The sequence below is a fragment of the Delphinus delphis genome, chromosome X (assembly GCF_949987515.2).
Source record: "Delphinus delphis chromosome X, mDelDel1.2, whole genome shotgun sequence".
NCBI classification, from domain to species: domain Eukaryota; kingdom Metazoa; phylum Chordata; class Mammalia; order Artiodactyla; family Delphinidae; genus Delphinus; species Delphinus delphis.
Genome location: NC_082704.1, coordinates 63,620,521 through 63,643,542, shown reverse-complemented (window position 1 = coordinate 63,643,542; position 23,022 = coordinate 63,620,521). Strand labels below are relative to the sequence as shown.

Genomic DNA, 23,022 nt, shown 5'->3' with positions numbered 1-23,022 from the left:
CATATACTTTAAATTTTATATTTGTATTTGAACACTCATAATGGCACACCTCTTGATTGTGGTTTACCATTTATATTTATAAAACATTCCACTTGATGGGCTTCCCTGGTGGTGCAGTGGTTGAGAGTCCGCCTGCCAATGCAGGGGACACGGGTTCGTGCCCCGGTCCGGGAGGATCCCACATGCCGTGGAGCAGCTGGGCTCGTGAGCTATGGCCACTGAGCCTGCGCGTCCAGAGCCTGTGCTCCACAACAGGAGAGGCCACAGCAGTGAGAGGCCCGAGTACCGCAGAAAAAAAAAAAAAAAAACACAAAAAAACCCCATTCCACTTGAAATGAATGGTATACTTTCACAGTAGACTAAGAATGGACCTATGTAGTTCATGGTCAGAGACTATACTAGAATAAACTAAAGATAGGCAGATGGCGATGTGGCAAAAATATATCTGAGGCAATGCCAATACTCTATAGCGTAACTACAGATATTGACTCACACTCAATTAGGTTATTTTGAAGTGGGGTTCCTGTTAAAATAATCCTCCTCCTTGATCGTATAGAATTCATAGCTTTTGAAACAGCAGATGCTTCATTTTTTAGAATATGGCCTTCATCACAGACAACAAAGTCAGGGCCTAGAAAAAACAACATTTAATTAACATATAATAAAAATAAAAATATAATCCATTTAAGTTAAGTTAATCATTTTACAGTGCTGCTCTTGTGGAAAGATAAAACAACATCCTGATAAGTTATATTTTATCTGTATATGGTTAATGTGGCTCTCACTAGTATTAATTTTATTAGAGTATTAAAGTACTACTATGGATGGTACTTAAGGTTCTCTGAGAGTACAAAAATAGGCAAGAATAGAAATAATCACACAGATGAAAAGATCCCAAGAGATCTGGGGTATCTGAAAAAAATAATATCTTTTACAAATGAAAAACAGTATCTAAAGATACATTTCAGCACTAATGTATCAAGTTAAAACTATCAACTGATATGTTTATGTATAGCTGATTCACTTTGTTGTGGAGCAGAAGCTAACACACCATTGTAAAGCAATTATACTCCAATAAAGATGTAAAAAAAAATAAAAAATAAAAAAAACCTATCAACTGAGACCAAGAGCAATTTATATATACATGAAATGACAAATTTCAAAAGTTACATTTTAAGAAATAATATGTAAATCACAATAGGCCAAGTAGTATTTCCCATTTGACTTATTCCTAATAACTAATACCCATTGCTGGGGAAAAATTTAACTGATAAAGGACCGCTAAACTGATTGTTACATGGGTATTGGGGTTGGGGGGAAAACACTTTCTAAGCTGTAAAAGATCTCATAGCTGAGAGTGACTCTTTCAAAAGAAATACATATTATTATTTTATGAAAATAACCATATGTATTCTTTGCTAAAGTATCCTATAAACACAATTTGCTTGCTGCTTAACATACACACAAATTACTTAAATATTGATTTAAACAATAGCAGTTGTCAAATTATCCTCTATATGTTAGGCATTATAGAAAATGCATCTTCTACATGATTTCAAAAGTAACTGCTTCAGCATGCCTGATCAAATAACACAATTGCTATTCAGTATTTAGATGGGGCTACATGAATAGTAAGACATTTTTAAATTACTAATCGACTTTCTAAAAACTAAAATATGTATCTTGCTTTGTAAATTACCTCTTACACAAGTGATTTAAATGATTTCTACCACCTAATATTCAGTGTTCATGAGGGTGTGGTGAAGCAGGTACTCTCATATACTCTTTGTGGAAGTCTAAATTAGTATCAAACATTTTGGAAGACAATTTTACAGTATCTCTTAAAATGTAAAATATGTGCACCCTTGACCCAAATTTCAATTTCTAGGAATTTATCCTTAAGATATACTTCCACGAGTACCCCAAGATACATAAAATATTCTCTGAAGTATTGTTTGTTTAGGGTGGAAAATTGGAAACAACTTAGAAGATTGGCAAAGGGGGTTAACAAAACTATGCTATAATGGAATGTCACAGAACTAAAATTAATGATGTAGATTTCTATGTAATAACCTTGAAAGATATGCCAAATATTCTTTATATTATTAAACAAAAAGAAGAGTTTCAATATCTATATTATGATCCCATTTGTATTTAAACAACCACCTCAAACAGGGTGATTTTTATCTACATATACATATATGTAGTAAAGTAAAGGATTAATCTGGCCCAAAGAAAAGTTTAGCCTTTGCCTCCACCTGTAGGGAGGTAACCTCTAAACTCCTGGAATGTCTGACCTGATAAAAATATCTCTGTTCACCTGGATGGCTTGGGACACATCAGATAGTCTATGCTAACATGATGTGGGGTGAAGGGAGAGCAGCTTTGGTCATGTGGCATCTTCTCAACTTCTGGAGGAGCTAGAGACTAAGATCACCTGCATGGGTGGTCAACCATGTCTATGTGACCAAGCCCAAACTCTAGACACCAAGGCTCGGATGAGTGTGCCTGGTTGGCAATACTCCACGTGTATTGTCACACATCACTTCTGGGAGAAGTAAGTGCTGCCTGCACGATTCCACTAACAAACTGGGTGTGGAACTCTCCTGGGCCCTGTCCTATGTGCCTTTTCCTGTGGCAGATTCTAATCTGTATCCTTTCACTGTAATAAACCATAACCATGAGTATAAAGGCTTTTCTGAGTTCTGTGAGTCCTAGTGAATTACTGAACCTGAGAGTGGTCTTGGGAACATCCAAATATTGCAATATAAAATACATGCTTGCAAAAAAATATATAATTTAAAAATGGGCAGAGGATCTGAAGAGACATTTTTCCAAAGAAGACATACAAATGGGCAACAGGTACATAAAAAGCTCCTCAACATCACTAATCATCAGGAAAATGCAAGTTAAAACCACAATGAGATATCACCTCCCACCTATCAGAATGGCTATGATAAAAAAAACAAGAAATAACAAGTGTTGGTGAGGATGTGGAGAGAAGGGAACCCTTGTGCACTGTTGGTGAGAATATAAATTGTTACAGCCACTATGGAAAACAGTAAGGAGGTTCCTCAAAAAACTAAAAATAGAACTACCATATGATCCAGCAATTCCACTACTGGGGATATAACTGGAAAAACTGAAAACAATAATTTGAAAAGATACACACCTCAACGTTCACAGTGCCACTAATTGCAAGAGCCAAGATATGGAAGCAAACCAACTGTCGACAGATGAAAGGATAAAGAAAATGTCTCTCTCTCTCTCTCTCTCTCTCTCTCTCTCTCTCACACACACACACACACACACACACACACACACAGAGAGAAATGTTACTCAGCTATAAAAAAGAATGAAATTCTGCCCTTTGCAGCAATATGAATGGATCTAGAGAATACTAAGCTTAGTGATATAAGTCAAACAGAGAAAGACAAATACTGTATGATAACACTTACATGTGGAATCTAAAAAACAAAACAAACAAATGTATATAGCAAAACAGAAAATGACTCACAGATATGGAAAACAAACTAGTGGTTACCAGTGGGGAGAGAGAAGGGGGGAGGGGCAAGATAGGGATATGAGACTGAAAGATACAAACCACTATGTATAGAACACATAAGCAACAAGGATATATCGTATAGCACAGGGAATTATAGCCATTATCTTGTAATAATTTTTAATAGAGTATAATCTGTAAAAATAATGAATCACTATGCTGAACACCTGAAACTAACATAATGTTGTAAATGAAGTATACCTCAATTTTTAAAAAAAAACATTAAACTCTACATTACAAAGAATAAACTTTAATGTATGCAAATAAAATGAAGGAACTGACCTATGTAACTTTAGAAAATGCTGCTTGGAAATTATAAAGCTACAGACAAAAGCAATCATACATAAGCACTGTACTCTAGTTGGTAAATTTGTTTCTCACGAGGGTATAGGTTAATAATTCTAAAACTACTTTACATATAAGATGAGGTTGAATAAATAAGTAAATGGATAGTGGATGGTTGAAGCCAAGATTCTCACTGTTGAAAAAGACAAGTAACAGAATAACAAAAAAAGACTAAAATGAACCCTATGATACTGAATTAGAGTCAAATATATCACTATGACATCAAGTTTATGTTTATACACACACACACACACACAGATAGATTTGTGTATATACCTGGATTCGTAGACCTATCACCTAGTTCTGTCTGCTGAGTGAACCTAGAAGCAATGACACTGCAGTAGCAACAAACACACCCAGTGCCCAGATCTTGGTTCGTAAACACCATTTTTCAGTGAAAGGAACCACGCATGGTTCCTTGTTGAAATGATGGACTCCGGGGCAAGGACAAATTAACATGATCCTAGAGCATACTACCAGAAAGTAATGAAGTGCTCAAAAAAATCAAAAGGATGAAACATCAAAGGGATACAGGAACCAATCTGAAAGAGCTCCCAGTGGACAAACTGGAACAATCTGAGCAACAAAATAAATAATACAGTGCTAGTTCTAACATATAAACTAATAATAGATAATTAATCTATCCTGATATAAATGACTGATTAAATAAATGGGTAAGAAGTGACAAATCTTTCTTAAAGAAAAATTAAAGAAAAATTCCAAATTTAAGTGTAGCCCACTATAATAGATGGAGCTTAATTTTTGCCCTCCCCCCACTTGGATGGGCTAGACTTAGTGACCAGCAAAGAACAGACACAGGTGAAAACAGTAACTCTACAGCAGAGAAACCTGGCAAACACTACCTTAACCAAGTGATGAAAATTAACATCACTAGTGATGTCATGTGGATCTAATTTACCCTTGATATAATGTGAGGAGAAGGATACTACACCTCTAGTACATTATTTCAAAAACCTATAATCCCAGTCTAATTACAAGAAAAACAACAGATACTAGTGAACATCCTACAGGATACTTTAACAGTACTCCACAAGACTGACAAGATAACAGAAAATAAAAGAAAGACTAAGAAACTGTCACAGACCAGAGGAGACTGTGGAGACATTACAATTAAATGCAATGTGGTACCCTGGATGAGATCCTGGAACAGAAGGTGAACAGTAATATTAAACTGGTAGAATTCAAATAGAGTTTGGAGTTTAGTTAATAATATACGAATTTCTTAGTTTTGACAAATCTGCCATGGCAATGTAAGATGAACAGTGCGGGATTTGGGTTCAAGGTAAATGGGAGTGTTCTTTACTATCATTCAACTTTTCTGTAAACAAAGAAAACACAAAACTTTCCAAAATAATTATTTTAAATGTCACTAAATGACTTACATGGAAATAACAAACATTACTCTTCATGTTATGAGCTTTAATTTCTTTTTAATTCATTTCCTCATGATGACCATATTAAGCATCTGAAACTTGTTTAAACTGTTCCAAGGAAACCTTCTGAAAAACATGCTATTCACTAGCTCATAGCTCTCTGACAACAAAACAACCACAGGACTTCTAGACGACTATTTTAATCATGAGAAAATGATAAACTTATTATTAGGCCTTAACACTTACAATGGCAATTAGTTTGGTACATGCTAATTACATCATTATCTAAAAAAAAGAGGCAAAAGTGTACGAACTTTCAGTGATAAGATTTATAAGGTCTGAGGACCTAATGTATAAATAACATCGTAATAACATGGCAACTGATAACAATGTATTATAACTGAAATCTGCTAAATGAGTAGAGCATAAATGTTCTGAACAAAAAAGAAAAAGAAAACTAAGTGAGGTAATGATGTGTAACTCAAAGGGGGTTATTCTTTCAGTGTATACATATATGAAATCATCACATTGTACACTTTAATTATGTTACAATTTTACTTCTCAATTAAGCCTCAATAAAGCTGAAAAAATAAATTAAAAGTAAAATTATAAAGGGGCAAAGCCAAGGATTCTAAATAATACTTGGATTAAATAATTCTAAATTATTTTGGCAGTGAAAAATTGGACTTTCTCAACAAACATCTAAAGCCTCAACAGTGTCTTAAAGTAATTAGATATGACAAAATAAAGTTTGATAAGGAAAAAATATAGAATACAAACAACTAAATATTCATTGGTTCTGTGGATCGTACAACTTGCTGCTTTTACAAGTTGCAAGTAAGAATCAAATATTTGGATCTTGCATCATGAAGATTACTGTTAGAAGGAATGACAGCATTGCAAATATTAACCTTCCACAGTGATGACTATTTAAAAGACAGAAAAAATGCAGCCAATTCTTCTAATGACATAAAGTTGGGAAAGAAATGTAAAGAACTGTTTTCAGAGTATGGAGAGAGCTCTTGTAATCATCTAATATTCAGACAGTCAGAAGAATCTGCGATTGTGACACAGGTACCTGGTGAATTTTTAATCATTTACAAGGTCTCCCCTGAAAACCTCAAACACTTCCAGACTCAGCAAATGAATTCGGAACATCTGGCAATATTAAGGGTGATATCATCTTAATGAAATTATACTAAGAAACAGAAGGCAAAAACCTGAAAGATAAACAAAAACCAGCTACTCAGTAGTTGGTCAATTAGTATTTGTTAAATATAAGCATATTTTTCATTCAACTTGTTTCTTTATCTCAGTGCCTGTTAATATCTTACCTGGATCAACCAAAGCTTTGTTAAATATTTCTTTAAGTTTCCTACTCTTCACATTCCTTCCTTGAGCAAGATTTCTGTACATCTCATAGCCTATGATCATAACACCACCATCTTCTTGCCATCTCTGCAGCATGTAGCTTCTCTCCTGAGGACGTTTCACAGTTGCTAATTCAGAGACCTTTTGTGAGGAAATAAAGATTTTTTAAGGTAGGAATGTATGAATACTAAATATCCCCACTGAAATATGCATCATTGGTAATTAAAAATCTTTTTATTTTACTATATGAATTTCATGCAGTTATTCTGATAATAGAAAACATTCTAAATATGATACCTCAAGCTTCTCATCATCTTTTAATCCCTCTTGCCACTTCTCAAATTCATTCATCCAATTCAAAGCAGTATTAAGAGGACAAACCACTAAAGCTGTGCTGAAATCCAATTTGTCACACAAAAGAACCGTATGAAGAAAGCTTACCACCTACAAGAAAACAAATTAAGTTGCCACCTTCATTTAAATATCTGCAAAACAAGTTAATAAATTGAGCAAACTTACAATAGTTGGGTTTTTGGATTTTGTTTTGTTTTTTGTTTTAAACAATAAAGCAACCAACCAAAGGTCAACAGGGAAAGAGATAGGTACAATAAGGGACTTCAACTAGATGATATATAAGATCCTTCCAACTCTAAAGCTCCATGATTCTATGATCGGTAATAATAATACGAATATAAAAAGTAACCACACCAAAGCAGCTACTAAGTCCCTAGTCCCCAGAGAACATCCCTACGATCTTCAGAAAATACCACTGCCCATTTAGAAGAGAATTATGTTACCGAGTATTTTTCCATGTAGTGTTCTGACTCACTGAATCTATAGTAATTGTCTTATGGCTTGAAATTTTATATATATATATAAACTAATTCCACATCTCTGCTACAACTCCTGCAGTCTTCCTGCAACTTCCTGCATTCAGAAATGTAGTATTTTAATAGTGAAAAATATATTATGTTCTCATTACTATAGGATCACAGACTGTTAAAAAGTTGGGAATTCCCTGGCGGTCCAGTGGTTAGGACTCGGTGCTTTCACTGCCAAGGGCGCAGGTTCAATCCGTGGTTGGGGAACTAAGATCCCGCAAAACCACGCAGCACGGCCAAAAAAAAAACAGTGTTGTAAAGGAACTCCATTTCCACCTCAGACTCTTTGCAGTTTTACTGGCTATGCCTGTAACCCTACACCTTCACTTCATTAGGATCTCTGCTCAAAGATCACTTCCTAAAAGATGCTTTCCCTCTCTATTCTTCCTTAACATTTATTATCTGAAAGTACATATTTCTTATTTTATTTGATTAAAATCTCTCTCCCCCACCAGAATATAAGCTTCTTGAGGGAGAATTCTTGTTATTCTTGTTCATTGCTGTATCTCCAGCTCCTACAACTGTGCTGGAACATAAAAGAATACATATTCTTAAATTAATGAATGCACAAGAACAGAACACCTTCATGTTCTTACCTGTAAAGTCTTACCAAGGCCCATGCAGTGGGCGAGAATGCATCCTGAACCTGGAGATTTCTTTGTTTTTTTTACAGACTCACAGCAGCAATCCCACATAAACTGAACACCTAAAAATGACAGCTTCGTTATGCTCAATTTAAAGGCTCAAGTTAAAAAAAAATCTTCCGTCGGGACTTCCCTGGTGGCACAGTGGTTACGACTCACACTCCTAATGCATGGGGCCCCAGTTCGATCCCTAGTCAGGGAACTAGATCCCGCATGCATGCCACAACCAAAGTTCGCATGCCACAACTAAAGAGCCAAAGAGCCGCAACTAAGGAGCACGCCTGCCGCAACTAACACCTGGCACAACCAAATAAATATATAAAATAAAATAAGATAAAATAAAATAAATCTTCCATCATAAACACATCAAAAACATAACCAAAACTTCTAAGAAATAGAATTTTTTAAAAAGAGAGATAAAAATCTCTTAAATGTAAATGAGATTTGTTTTACGCCCCCCCACACACACACTAAGGTTAAATAGAAAAAAATGTGAACACAAGCACACAAGAGGGTAACTTTCACTCCTCTAAGCTATCACAGCAGATCTTCTCCATTCCCTGGGATGGTCCAAAGAGACATATGAATAATCCAAAATAGAAACTTTATCCAAAGGGAGAATAGATTCCTATCAAATATACTTTCAGGTTTTTTGAGTCAATCAGGAAAAAAAAATCCAGGAGATAATTCATCATTTCTCCCTTTATTCAACATTAAAAACGGAACAATAAAGGGGCTTGCTACCTAAGGAGTAGGAACTATAGAACTTCCCTTATGAATTCATTCATATACACAATCAAAACTGACTTACTGATTCCACTCTGACAAAGCAGAGGATAGGGATAATTTGGTATCTTTCCAAAACCAATGTAGGGATATTATTAACAAACATACTTGAAAAAGCATTTCCTGAAGAAGGCTTTTAGCTAACTGTACCTCTCCCTACCCCACAGCTGCCCTTAGCCAACCACTGCAGATTAGGTGAAATTCACTTGCTATATATACCCATTTGTGAGGGGCACACTTCCCCTTTCATAATACTCATTTTCTTTGCAATTGTCCAGTTTTGTTCTTCTTCATTTGCTTATGCACTCCATAAGGGCAGGGATCATATTTGTTTTGCTCACCAGTAGAAGTAACTCCAGTACTTAGCAGAATGTGAGGCACACAGGGGACACCAAATATTGGTAAAATTTAACTAAAAATGCTTTAATCATCTAATAGTTTCTTACCATCTACTTGATGGGGTTTCAATTTGATAACCATATTTCTATGAACCTGCACTAAAGGTTCTTTGGTTTCTTCATCTTCGTCTAAAACCAACTTGGTTGTTATTGGACACTTAGTGGGTGAAGCATCTTCAATTTCTATCACCTACAAGAAAGACAATTATAGTTAAGCACAAAGAAATCTTTCAAGCAATGGAGGAGTATGAGTCTTACTAAGGGAAATTTTGCAAAATACAGACACATCTACTTCCATACCATACATCCAATATTCTGGTTCAGTAAGACCAGGACAGATCACAGGTTTATATGTTGTCCAAAATCAAAAACCTCCACAAGACTTAGAATCACTGTGATAATGTTGCTGATTTAGCTCATCGGTTCTCACCTTGAACATCTCAACACGTTTTAGGTAGAGATGTGACAAAAGTAGCACTCTAAATTAATCCATGGCACCACCATTAAAATTTGGCTCCCCAAACGGGATTTTTCTATTCTTCTACAGGACATGTGAAAATGTGCAAGGGCACTTATGGTTATCACAACCACTGGTTAGGACTGGTATTTAATGTAGGCAGAGGGGAAGGTAAATATAAATGTTCTACAATGTGAAAGACAGTCCCAAACAAGAACTGTCCCACCCAAGATTCCAGAAGACTCCCATTGAAAAACACTGTAAATATGTGTTGTGAAAGGGAAAAACTTTCAGAAACACTGGTTTGAGAAACTCAGGCTCGAAAGCATGACAAGAACATATAATAACCTCCAAATGCAAAAGGGAAACAATTACCTCAAGTTTCTTATTTGAAAGAAAACTTAAATAGATATAAATACATATGAATACATGTATCTGTATATATTTTTTGCTTTCTTATCTATCCATTACATAGTATACCCAAGAACCGTATAAGCTAGATACAAGTGTTGCCATTTTACATATGAAAAAAAAAGAGAGACTGAGAAGTTAAATAACTTACACAAGGTCATACAACTATTAAGTATCACAACACTAAGATTTATACCCAGAGGCTTATGCTCCAGAGTCCATGCTCTTAACCACTATGCATTACTACTTTAATAAATGAAATACTTGTATAAACAGGTTTATGGTTCCATGACAATCAATAAAGATTCATGATTTTAAACTGTAGACAATGTGCTGCTTCAGGATAAAATATTAGCTGGTATCCTTTGCCTTATTTAGAACTGTAACTAGAAACGAATGGATTATTTGATACTCACTACTGAAATTTTCAAACATAAGCAAAAGTAGACAGTAGCATAATGAGCCCTGTTACCCATTATTCAACCTCAAAAATTATCAACTTCTGGCCAGTTCTGTTTCACTGACAGCCTCGCACCCGTTCTACACCTCCTTTGATTCCATAAATGATTTTGAAGCAAACCCAAGCAAGATTGTTATTTCATCTGTAAGTGTTTTAGAATGTCTCTTTAAAAGGACACTCTCGAGAGGTGCTCCCGCTCTCGGCTTGCATGTATCCCCGGGGTGTTTTGCCCTCCAGAGGGTACTTTTGGTCTCATGTCCCTTCTCTGTGCTCTGCCCATCTAAGAGGTCGGGAGAGAGGCAAGGAAACACCCAAGACTGTAGACGAGGGGTGGGGGAGGGGGATGAGAGGAAGAGGAGACGTTCCCCCTCACATCTGCCTGCAAAGGTGGCAAACGGGCAGCGTTTTCCCAGAGATGAAGCTCCCCAAGAAGTCAGCTAAGTATCCCGTCCTTGGGGACTCTAGGATAAAAGAGACTGGATCCACAGATGGAGACTTTCTTACTGTCCTTCCGTCCCTGAAATTGCGTTACTGTGAGATTTTATAAATGTTCTGCACCAACTCACAGGACATTTCAGGAACCTAAATGACCAATACACTTCGAACTCCCTGTCTGAGCCATGTGAATGAAAGGCTCTTGGGGCTGCAGCCAGGAGTCAGTGCTGTGCCTCTGAGGTGGGAGAGCCAACTTCAGGACACTGGTCCACAAGAGACCTCCCAGCTACACATAACATCAAATGGCGAAAATCTCCCAGAGATCTCCATCTCAACACGAGCACCCAGCTTCACTCAACGACCAGCAAGATACACTGCTGGACAACCTATGCCAAACACCTAGCAATACAGGAACACAAACCCACCCATTAGCAGAGAGGCTGCCTAAAATCATAATAAGTCCACAGACACCCCAAAACACACCACCAGACGTGGACCTGCCCACCAGAAACACAAGATCCAGCCTCACCCACCACAAAATAGGCACTAGTCGCCTCCACCAGGAAGCCTACACAACCCACTGAACCAACCTTAGCCACTGGGGACAGAAAACAAAAACAAGGGGAACTACGAACATAGAGCCTGCAAAAAGGAGACCCCAAACACAGTAAGATAAGCAAACTGAGAAGACAGAAAAACACACAGCAGATGAAGGAACAAGATACAATCCCAACAGACCTAACAAATTAACAGGAAATAGGCACTCTACCTGAAAAAGAATTCAGAATAATAATAGTTAAGATGATCCAAATCTTGGAAATAGAATGGACAAAACGGAAGAAACATTTCACAAGGACCTAGAAGAACTAAAGGTGAAACAAAAAACAATGAACACCACAATAAATGAAATTAAAAATACTCTAGATGGGATCAATAGCAGAATAACTGAGGCAGAAGAACGGATAAGTGACCTGGAAGATAAAATAGTGGAAATAACTACTGCACAGCAGAATAAAGAAAAAAGAATGAAAAGAACTGAGGACACTCTCAGAGACCTCTGGGACAACATTAAACGCACCAACATTCGAATTATAGGGGTTCCAGAAGAAGAAGAGAAAAAGAAAGGGACTGAGAAAATATTTGAAGAAATTGTAGTTGAACACTTCCCTAATATGGGAAAGAAAATAGTTAATCAAGTCCAGGAAGCACAGAGAGTCCCATGCAGGATAAATCCAAGGAGAAATACGCCAAAACACATATTAATCAAACTGTCAAAAATTAAATACAAACAAAACATATTAAAAGCAACAAGGGAAAAATAACAAAAACGGAATCCCCATAAGGTTAACAGCTGATCTTTTAGCAGAAACTCTGCAAGCCAGAAGGGAGTGGCAGGACATATTTAAAGTGATGAAGGAGAAACACCTGCAACCAAGATTACTCTACCCAGCAAGGATCTCATTCAGATTTGATGGAGAAATTAAAACCTTTACAGACAAGCAATAGCTGAGAGAGTTCAGCACCACCAAACCAGCTTTACAACAACTGCTAAAGGACCTTCTCTAGGCAAGAAACACAAGAGAAAGAAAAGACCTACAATAACGAACCCAAAACAATTAAGAAAATGGGACTAGGAACATACATATCGATAATTTCCTTAAATGTAAATGGACTACATGCTCCCACCAAAAGACACAGATTGGTTGAATGGATACAAAAACAAGACCCATATATACGCTGTCTAAAAGAGACCCACTTCAAACCTACAGACACATACAGACTGAAAGCAAGGGGATGGAAAAAGATATTCCATGCAAATGGAAACCAAAAGAAAGCTGAAGTAGCAATTCTCCTATCAGACAAAATAGACTTTAAAATAAAGACTATTAGAAGAGACAAAGAAGGACACTACATAATGATCAAGGGATTGATCCAAGAAGAAGATATAACAATTGTAAATATTTATGCACCCAACATAGGAGCACCTCAATACATAAGGCAAATACTAACAGCCAAAAAAGGGGAAATCGACATTAACACATTCATAGTAGGGGACTTTAACACCCCACTTTCACCAATGGACAGATCATCCAAAATGAAAATAAATAAGAAAACACAAGCTTTAAATGATACATTAAACAAGATGGTTTTAATAGATATTTATAGGACATTCCATCCAAAATAACCAGAATATACATTTTTCTCAAGTGCTCATGGAACATTCTCCAGGATAGATCATACCTTGGGTCACAAAACAAGCCTTGGTAAATTTAAGAAAACTGAAATTGTATCAAGTATCTTTTCTGACCACAACACTATGAGACTAGATACCACTCACAGAAAAAGATCTGTAAAAAATACCAACACATGGAGGCTAAACAATACACTACTTAATAACGAAGTGATCACTGAAGAAATCAAAGAGGAAATCGAAAAATACCTAGAAACAAATGACAATGGAGACACGACGACCCAAAATCTATGGGATGCAGCAAAAGCAGTTCTAAGAGGGAAGTTTATAGCAATACAATCCTACCTTAAGAAACAGGAAACATCTCGAATAAACAACCTAACCTTGCACCTCAAGCAATTAGAGAAAGAAGAACAAAAAACCCCCAAAGCTAGCAGAAGGAAAGAAATCATAAAAATCAGATCAGAAATAAATGAAAAAGAAATGAAGGAAACGATAGCAAAGATCAATAAAACTAAAAGCTGGTTCTTTGAGAAGATAAACAAAATAGATAAACCATTAGCCAGACTCATCACGAAAAAAAGGGAGAAGACTCAAACAACAGAATTAGAAATGAAAAAGAAGTAACAACTGACACTGCAGAAATACAAAAGATCATGAGAGATTACTACAAGCAACTCTATGCCAATAAAATTGACAACCTGGAAGAAATGGACAAATTCTTAGAAATGCACAACCTGCGAAGACTGAATCAGGAAGAAATAGAAAATATGAACAGACCAATCACAAGCAAGGAAATTGAAACTGTGATTAAAAATCTTCCAACAAAGAAAAGCCCAGGACCAGATGGCTTCACAGGCGAATTCTATCAAACATTTAGAGAAGCGCTAACACCTATCCTTCTCAAACTCTTCCAAAACATAGCAGAGGGAGGAACACTCCCAAATTCATTCTACAAGGCCACCATCACCTTGATACCAAAACCAGTCAAGGAGGTAACAAAGAAAGAAAACTACAGGCCAATATCACTGATGAACATAGATACAAAAATCCTCAACAAAATACTAGCAAACAGAATCCAACAGCACATTAAAAGGATCATACACCATGATCAAGTGGGGTTTATTGCAGGATTGCAAGGATTCTTCAATATACGCAAATCAATCAATGTGATAAACCACATTAACAAACTGAAGGAGAAAAACCATATGATCATCTCAATAGATGCAGAGAAAGCTTTCGACAAAATTCAACACCATTTATGACAAAAACCCTGCAGAAAGTAGGCACAGACAGAACTTTCCTCAACATAATAAAGACCATATATGACAAACCCACAGCAAACATCATCCTCAATGGTAAAAAGCTGAAAGCATTTCCACTAAGATCAGGAACAAGACAAGGTTGCCCATTCTCACCACTCTTATTCAACATAGTTTTGGAAGTTTTAGCCACAGCAATCAGAGAAGAAAAGGAAATAAAAGGAATCCAAATCGGAAAAGAAGAAGTAAAGCTGTCACTGTTTGCAGATGACATGATCCTATACATAGAGAACCCTAAAGATGCTACCAGAAAACTACTAGAGGTAATCAATGAATTTGGTAAAGTGGCAGGATACAAAATTAATGCACAGAAATCTCTGGCATTCCTATATACTAATGATGAAAAATCTGAAAGTAAAATCAAGAAAACACTCCCATTTACCATTGCAACAAAAAGAATAAAATATCTAGGAATAAACCTACCTAAGGAGACAAAAGACCTGTATGCAGAAAATTATCAGACACTGATGAAAGAAATTAAAGATGCTACAAATAGATGGAGAGATATACCATGTTCTTGGATTGGAAGAATCAACATTGTGAAAATGACTCTACTACCCAAAGCAATCTATAGATTCAATGCAATCCCTATCAAACTACCACTGGCATTTTTCACAGAACTAGAACAAAAAATTTTGCAATTTGTATGGAAACACAAAAGACCCCGAATAGCCAAAGCAATCTTGGAAACGAAAGAAGGAACTGGAGGAATCAGGCTCCCTGACTTCAGACTATACTACAAAGCTACAGTTATCAAGACGGTATGGTACTGGCACAAAAACAGAAAGATAGATCAATGGAACAGGATAGAAAGCCCAGAGATAAACCCATGCACATATGGACACCTTATCTTTGATAAAGGTGGCAGGAATGTACAGTGGAGAAAGGACAGCCTCTTCAATAAGTGGTGCTGGGAAAACTGGACAGGTACATGTAAAAGTATGAGATTAGATCACTCCCTAACACCATACACAAAAATAAGCTCAAAATGGATTAAAGACCTAAATGTAAGGCCAGAAACTATCAAACTCTTAGAGGAAAACATAGGCAGAACACTCTATGACATAAATCACAGCAAGATCCTTTCTGACCCACCTCCTAGAGTAATGGAAATAAAAACAAAAATAAACAAATGGGACCTAATGAAACTTCAAAGCTTTTGCACAGCAAAGGAAACCATAAACAAGACCAAAAGACACCCCTCATAATGGGAGAAAATATTTGCAAAGGAAGCAACCGACAAAGGATTAATCTCCAAAATTTATAAGCAGCTCATGCACCTCAATAACAAGAAAACAAACAAACCAATCCAAAAATGGGCAGAAGACCTAAATACACACTTCTCCAAAGAAGATATACAGACTGCCAACAAACACATGAAACAATGCTCAACATCATTAATCATTAGAGAAATGCAAATCCAAACTACAATGAGATATCATCTCACACCGGTTAGAATGGCCATCATCAAAAAATCTAGAAACAATAAATGCTGGAGAGGGTGTGGAGAAAAGGGAACACTCTTGCACTGCTGGTGGGAATGTGAATTGGTTCAGCCACTATGGAGAACAGTATGGAGGTTCCTTAAAAAGCTACAAATAGAACTACCATATGACCCAGCAATCCCACTACTGGGCATATACCCTGAGAAACCCAAAATTCAAAAAGAGTCATGTACCAAAATGTTCATTTCAGCTCTATTTACAATAGCCAGGAGATGGAAACAACCTAAGTGCCCATCATCGGATGAATGGATAAAGAAGATGTGGCACATATATACAATGGAATATTACTCAGCCATAAAAAGAAACGAAATTAAGCTATTTGTAATGAGCTGGATAGACCTAGAGTCTGTCATACAGAGTGAAGTAAGTCAGAAAGAAAAAGACAAATACCGTATGCTAACACATATATATGGAATTTCAGAAAAAAAATGTCATGAAGAACCTAGGGGTAAGGCAGGAATAAAGATGCAGACCTCCTAGAGAACGGACTTGAGGTTATGGGGAGGGGGAAGGGTGAGCTGTGACAGGGCGAGAGAGAGTCATGGGCATATACATACTAACAAACATAGTAAGGTAGATAGCTAGTGGGAAGCAGCTGCATGGCACAGGGATATTGGCTCGGTGCTTTGTGACAGCCTGGAGGGGTGGGATAGGGAGGGTGGGAGGGAGGGAGACGCAAGAGGGAGGACATATGGGAACATGTGTTTATGTGTGACTGATTCACTTTGTTGTGAAGGAGAGACTGACACACCGTTGTAGAGCAATTGTGCCCCAATAAAGATGTTAAAAAAAAATAAAAAAAAAAGTACAATGAGATATCATCTCACACTGGTCAGAATGCCCATCATCAAAAAATCTAGAAACAATAAATGCTGGAGAGGGTGTGGAGAAAAGGGAACACTCCTGCACTGCTGGTGGGAATGTGAATTGGTACAGCCACTATGGAGAACAGTATGGAGGTCCCTTAAAAAACTACAAATACAACTACCATATGACCCAGCAATCCCACTACTGGGCATATACCCTGAGAAAACCGTAATTCAAAAAGAGTCATGTACCAAAATGTTCATTGCAGCTCTATTTATGATAGCCCGGAGATGGAGACAACCTAAGTGCCCATCATCGGATGAACGGATAAAGAAGATGTGGCACATATATACAATGGAATATTACTCAGCCATAAAAAGAAACGAAATTGAGCTATTTGTAATGAGGTGGATAGACCTAGAGTCTGTCATACAAAGTGAAGTAAGTCAGAAATAGAGAAACAAATACTGTATACTAACACGTATATATGGAATTTAAGAAAAAAAAATGTCATGAAGAACCTAGGGGTAAGACAGGAATAAAGACACAGACCTACTAGAGAACGGACTTGAGGATATGGGGAGGGGGGAGGGGGAGCTGTGACAAAGCAAGAGAGAGGCATGGACATACATACACTACCAAACGTAAGGTAGATAGCTAGTGTTAAGCAGCCGCATAGCACAGGGATATCAGCTCGGGGCTTTGTGACCGCCTGGTGGGGTGGGATAGGGAGGGTGGGAGGGAGAGAGAAGCAAGAGGGAAGAGATATGGGAACATATGTATATGTATAACTGATTCACTTTGTTATAAAGCAGAAATTAACACACCATTGTAAAGGAATTATACCCCAAGAAAGATGTTAAAAAATATATCTGGAAACAAATGCTGGAGAGGGTGTGGAGAAAAGGGAACACTCTTGCACTGTTGGTGGGAATGTAAATTGATACAGCCACTATGGAGAACTGTATGGAGGTTCCTTAAAAAACTACAAATAGAACTACCATATGACCCAGCAATCCCACTACTGGGCATATACCCTGAGAAAACCATAATTCAAAAAGAGTCATGTATCAAAATGTTCATTGCAGCTCTATTTACAATAGCCTGGAGATGGAAACAACCTAAGTGTCCATCATCGGATGAACGGATAAAGAAGATGTGGCACATATATACAATGGAATATTACTCAGCCATAAAAAGATATGAAATTGAGCTATTTGTAATGAGGTAGATAGACCTAGAGTCTGTCATAGAGAGTGAAGTAAGTCAGAAAGAGAAAGACAAATTCCGTATGCTAACACATATATATGGAATTTAAGAAAAAATAAATGTCATGAAGAACCTAGGGGTAAGACAGGAATAAAGACACACAGACCTACTACAGAATGGACTTGAGGATATGGGGAGGGGGAAGGGTAAGCTGTGAGAAAACGAGAGAGAGGCATGGACATATATACACTACCAAACGTAAGGTAGATAGCTAGTGGGAAGCAGCTGCATAGCACAGGGAGATCAGCTCGGTGCTTTGTGACTGCCTGGAGGGGTGGGATAGGGAGGGTGGGAGGGAGGGAGATGCAAGAGGGAAGAGTTATGGCAACATATGTATATGTATAACTGATTCACTTTGTTATAAAGCAGAAACTAACACACCATTGTAAAGCAATTATACTCCAATAAAGATGTAAAAAATAAAATAAAATAAAAAAGTCAATAAATGAAGCTAAATAGTAGTCTTCTAAAAAAAAGGACACTCTCTTTTTAAAATCATAACTACAGTACCATTATTGCATGTAAAAAATGTTAAATAAGTCACAAATTTGTAATAAATCACCTGGATAGATACTTCACTTATATAAAACTGAAATTATATACAAATCAAGATTAATACTAGGATAAAGTGTGGTGGAGTATAAATAGCACAGGCCATTTAGATCCCAGCTCCATTTCAACAAGTTACTTAAACCCTCTTAGCTTCAGTTTCTCCATGCGCAAATTAGGAAAGATTATAAATAACCCACATGGGGTTGTTGCAGAGATTAAATAAGGCAGAGAATAAAAAGTATTAGGCATAGACTAAGTATTCACTAAATTTTTATTGTTTTCTAGCTTGGATGTGTCCCAGCTTCATATTGCTGGGGCAAAGCCTTTAGCCAAAATGTAAAATTCTCTGAATGTCTTGTCCTATTTGCAAGGTGTGGTAGGCAGAATCCTAAAATGGCCTCCAAGATTCCCACCCTCTGGTATAATCCCATCCCCTTGAGTGTGACTGAGATCTGTAACTATGATGAGATATCATCCCCATAATTGGGCCACTAATCAGCTGGGTTTGGTTTAATCAAAAGGGACATTCTCCTAGGTGAGCCAGACCTGATCAAGGTAAGCTCTTTAAAAGACCGAAGGGTAAGAGATGCTCTCTTCTGGTCTCCAAGACAAGCACACTGCCATACTGTGAGAAGTCTCTAGTAGCTAAGGACCTCACTGATACAATCACAAGGAACTGGATTCTGCCAATATGTGAGCTAGAAAACAACAAAGTCTTAGATGAAAATTGCAGCTCTGGCTAACATCTTAATTTCAACTTGGTGAGACACTGAGCAGACGACCCAGTAGACCAGGCTCAGCTAAGCCACTCTCAAATTCCTGACTTATAGAACTGTGAGATAATAACTTTGTCTTGTTTTAAGCTAAGCTTGTGGTATTTTTTAATGCACAGTAGTAAACTAATATACAAGGCTTTAAGAATTTCGAACCATATATTCATAAGTGATATTTTAGCTATTAAGCACTATCTTCAGGATTGGAGATTAGTGAATCTTCATCCTGAATGGAGGAGAAGACAACTTATAAAAAAACTGTCTACTTATTAGTGACTAAGTGCATGTGTTTATGCACTCAAGGTACAATTTAAGTAAAGTTTATATAACTAATAATAGTAATGAAATGGGAGAATTTAGGAGAAATGATAAATTAAGCTATAGCAAAGAATAATAAATAAGGACATGAAATGTATCCCATGTCTGAATTGAAAAAGGAAAAGAAAAAATGAAAGCAAAACCATTTAAGCAACATACTGAAAAGGCTGAGCCCCATTTCTGCTGATGGAGATTCAGGATCACAATGCAAGATGGAGTACTAGGGACCAAATTTACCCTCCTGCTGTAATCAATTAGGAAAGTAGACAAAATATACAAAACTAACATTTTTGGACTTTGAATAACAGGCACCAGCAGGACACTGATACCTGAGAGAAGCAAAACCAATAAGGAGGGCCCTATTCCCCCTTGACTGCTGCCTGAAGGCACATTCCAGAATCGAGGGTATCCAAAGCAGAACACTGGAGTTGTGCTGAGCTGGGGAGACAGAAGTCAAGCTGAGATGGCTAGAAAAACTACAGAGAGAAACTACATAGAACTACAGAGAGAAAAGGACTATACAAAAAGACCTCCAGAAATCAAAACGGGAGTCACTGCCTTAACTGAATATTAAAATGCACATGAGGAGTAAAACTCCACAAAGTCAGACAAAGTGTGACCAAGAAGTTGTGAGCTAAATAGTTCCCAATTATCATATAGGTCTGGAAGGCATTCAATTTCAAACAAGGTAGAGTATACTCTTCATGCATAACACAGGGCATTCAGTAGAGACCAGAGATAGGCCATCTTTAAAATGGTAGGAAAGTTTTATGGTATTTTTACTTGCCCTTATCCCACTACCTCCTAGTGAGGTGATGGTCTTATTCTTGAAGCAGCAGCAGCCTGGTTGACAGTTTCCTCCCTCAAAATAGAGGGAGCACAGCAGAAATTATTTGCAAATTATGGTGTATATCTATTATAACCTGCCTGGGGATAACCAAAGGAATGACATAAAACTCTTACTATTGTTTCACCTAAGTTGAAATTCTGATGGGAAAAAGCAGAAAAAAATGCTTAAAAAAAAAAAGCTACAAGGCAACTATAAACCCACAGTTGTCAGGGCCAAGACATTATAGGTGGAGACATGTAACTGACCACCTAAGGCCCAGAGACGAAGCTAGGATGAGACTCTTGGAATTTAGGACATTCAAAACCAGCAAAATAGACAGAAGAATTATAAAACCAAGTGTATGCCCAGGTAAGAAACATGCTCAGAAAATACCTGAAAAGCCCTTAAGTTTTAACCTCAGAGTGATCCTTTAGCTTCATTGCAAGTCTTGTTAAGTACTGAAGGAGTGCCCCAGTACAGAGCCAATCTACAAAGACTGGAAAAGATCAGGCATTCAAGGAAATCTCTTTCAAAACATTAACAGAACATTAGTGAAAGGAAAAGAGCATTCAGTAATGATGCAAAACAATAAACAAACTTTGCAAAAATAAATGGGGAGAGTCTCATATCAATCAGACTATGACAACTAAAGAAAAGAAATACAGCAAATCCTTGGGAAGGGAGAGAACTTAATTTCCAGAGTTACTGCATTATAATAGCCAAATGCCCAATATGCAATTAAAAAAAAACCCACAAACCAAACAATGAAACAGGAAAACATGGCCCATTCAAAAAAACAAAATAAGACAACAGAAACCATCCCTGATAAGTCCCCCACAATGGACTTATTAGATAAAGACATTAAAGTAACTGTCTTAAAATATGTTCAAAAACCCAAAGGAAACTGTGGACAATCTAAAGGAAATCAGGAAAACAATGTAGGCACAAAATGGGACTATCAACAAAGCAGTAGAAATTATAAAAAGGAGTCAAAAGAACTGAAAAAGGCAATAAGTAAAATTAAAAATTCAAAAAGGATTCAGATATGAGCAGGCAGAAAATTATCAAACATGAAGATGTCAACTGAAATTATCAAGTCTAAGGAGCAGAAAGAAAAAAGAATTGAGAAAACTGAGAGACCAAGGGACTTGTAGGACATCATCAAGCAGATCAATATATACATTATGAGAGTCTAAGAAGGAGAAGAAAAATAGGGGCAGAAAGGTTATTTGAGGAAATAATGGCCAAAACTCCCCAAATTTGAGTAAAAACCAGGATCTAGAAATCCAAGAAGCACAACAAACTTGAAGTGAGATAAACTAAGAGACCCAGACTAAGCACATTATAATCAGAACTTCAAAGTACAAAGAAAGAGAGAATCTTGAAAGTAGCAAAAGAGAAGTGACTTGTCACATACAGGGATCATAAATAATATGATCAGCTTATTTCTCATCAGAAACTTGAAGGCCAAAAGGCAGTGCGATAATATATTTTAAAGTATTGAAAGAAAACAACTGTCAGCTGAGAATTTTATATCAAACAAAAGTATCCTTCAAAATAGAGGGAGAAATCAAGACATTCCTAAACTGAGAGAGTTCGTTAAAAATAGACCTACCCTAAAAGAAATACTAAAGGGAAGCCTTCAGGTTGAAATGAAAAAAATGCTATATAGTAACTCAAAGATGTATAAAGAACTAGAGATGTATGGAAAAGATACACAGTCAAATATAAAACCCAGTATTATTGTAATTTTGGTTTGTAACTCCAGGTTTACTTTCTATAGGATTTAAAAGACAAAACCATAAAAAGTAATTATAAATATATATTATTGGGGCATAAAATGTATAAAAACAAAATCTGTGACATGAATTATATACGGGGGGAATGGGGCTCTAAAAGACTACGATTTATGTGCATGACTGAGGTCAAGTTCATTCAATTTAAACTACATCATTATGATGTTAGGATGTTATATGTAATCCCATGTTAACCACAAAGAAAATATCTACATATGATACACAAAAGAAAATGAGATGGGAATCAAAATGTGTCACTGCAAAAAATGAAATAAACAAACAAAAAAAAGGGAAGCAATGGAGGAAATGATGAGCAAAAAAGCAGTAAGACATATAAAATATAGCATAATGGAAGAAGTAAATCCTTACTCATCAGTACTTACTTAAAATATAACGGATTAAACCGCCAATCAAAAGGTACAGAATGCTAAAATTCATTAAAAAATGATCCAAATATTGGTTGTCTACAAAAGACTCACTTTAGATCAAAAGACACAAATAGGTTGAAAATGAAAG

The 23,022-nt window shown here is 36.6% G+C and overlaps 1 protein-coding gene across 16 annotated transcripts in view; it reads right to left on the bottom strand.

Moving 5' to 3' along the window:
• ATRX (ATRX chromatin remodeler) overlaps positions 1-23,022 on the bottom strand; it is a 242,762-nt gene that overhangs the window by 90,080 nt on the left and 129,660 nt on the right. For all 16 annotated transcript variants that reach the window (XM_060001635.1, XM_060001638.1, XM_060001644.1 and 13 more), the window contains 5 exons: positions 9,430-9,571; positions 8,150-8,259; positions 6,970-7,116; positions 6,636-6,813; positions 494-631 (listed from right to left, as the gene is read on the bottom strand). In XM_060001635.1, coding sequence (XP_059857618.1) covers positions 494-631; positions 6,636-6,813; positions 6,970-7,116; positions 8,150-8,259; positions 9,430-9,571 — 715 coding nt within the window. The remainder of the gene's footprint in view (positions 1-493; positions 632-6,635; positions 6,814-6,969; positions 7,117-8,149; positions 8,260-9,429; positions 9,572-23,022) is intronic.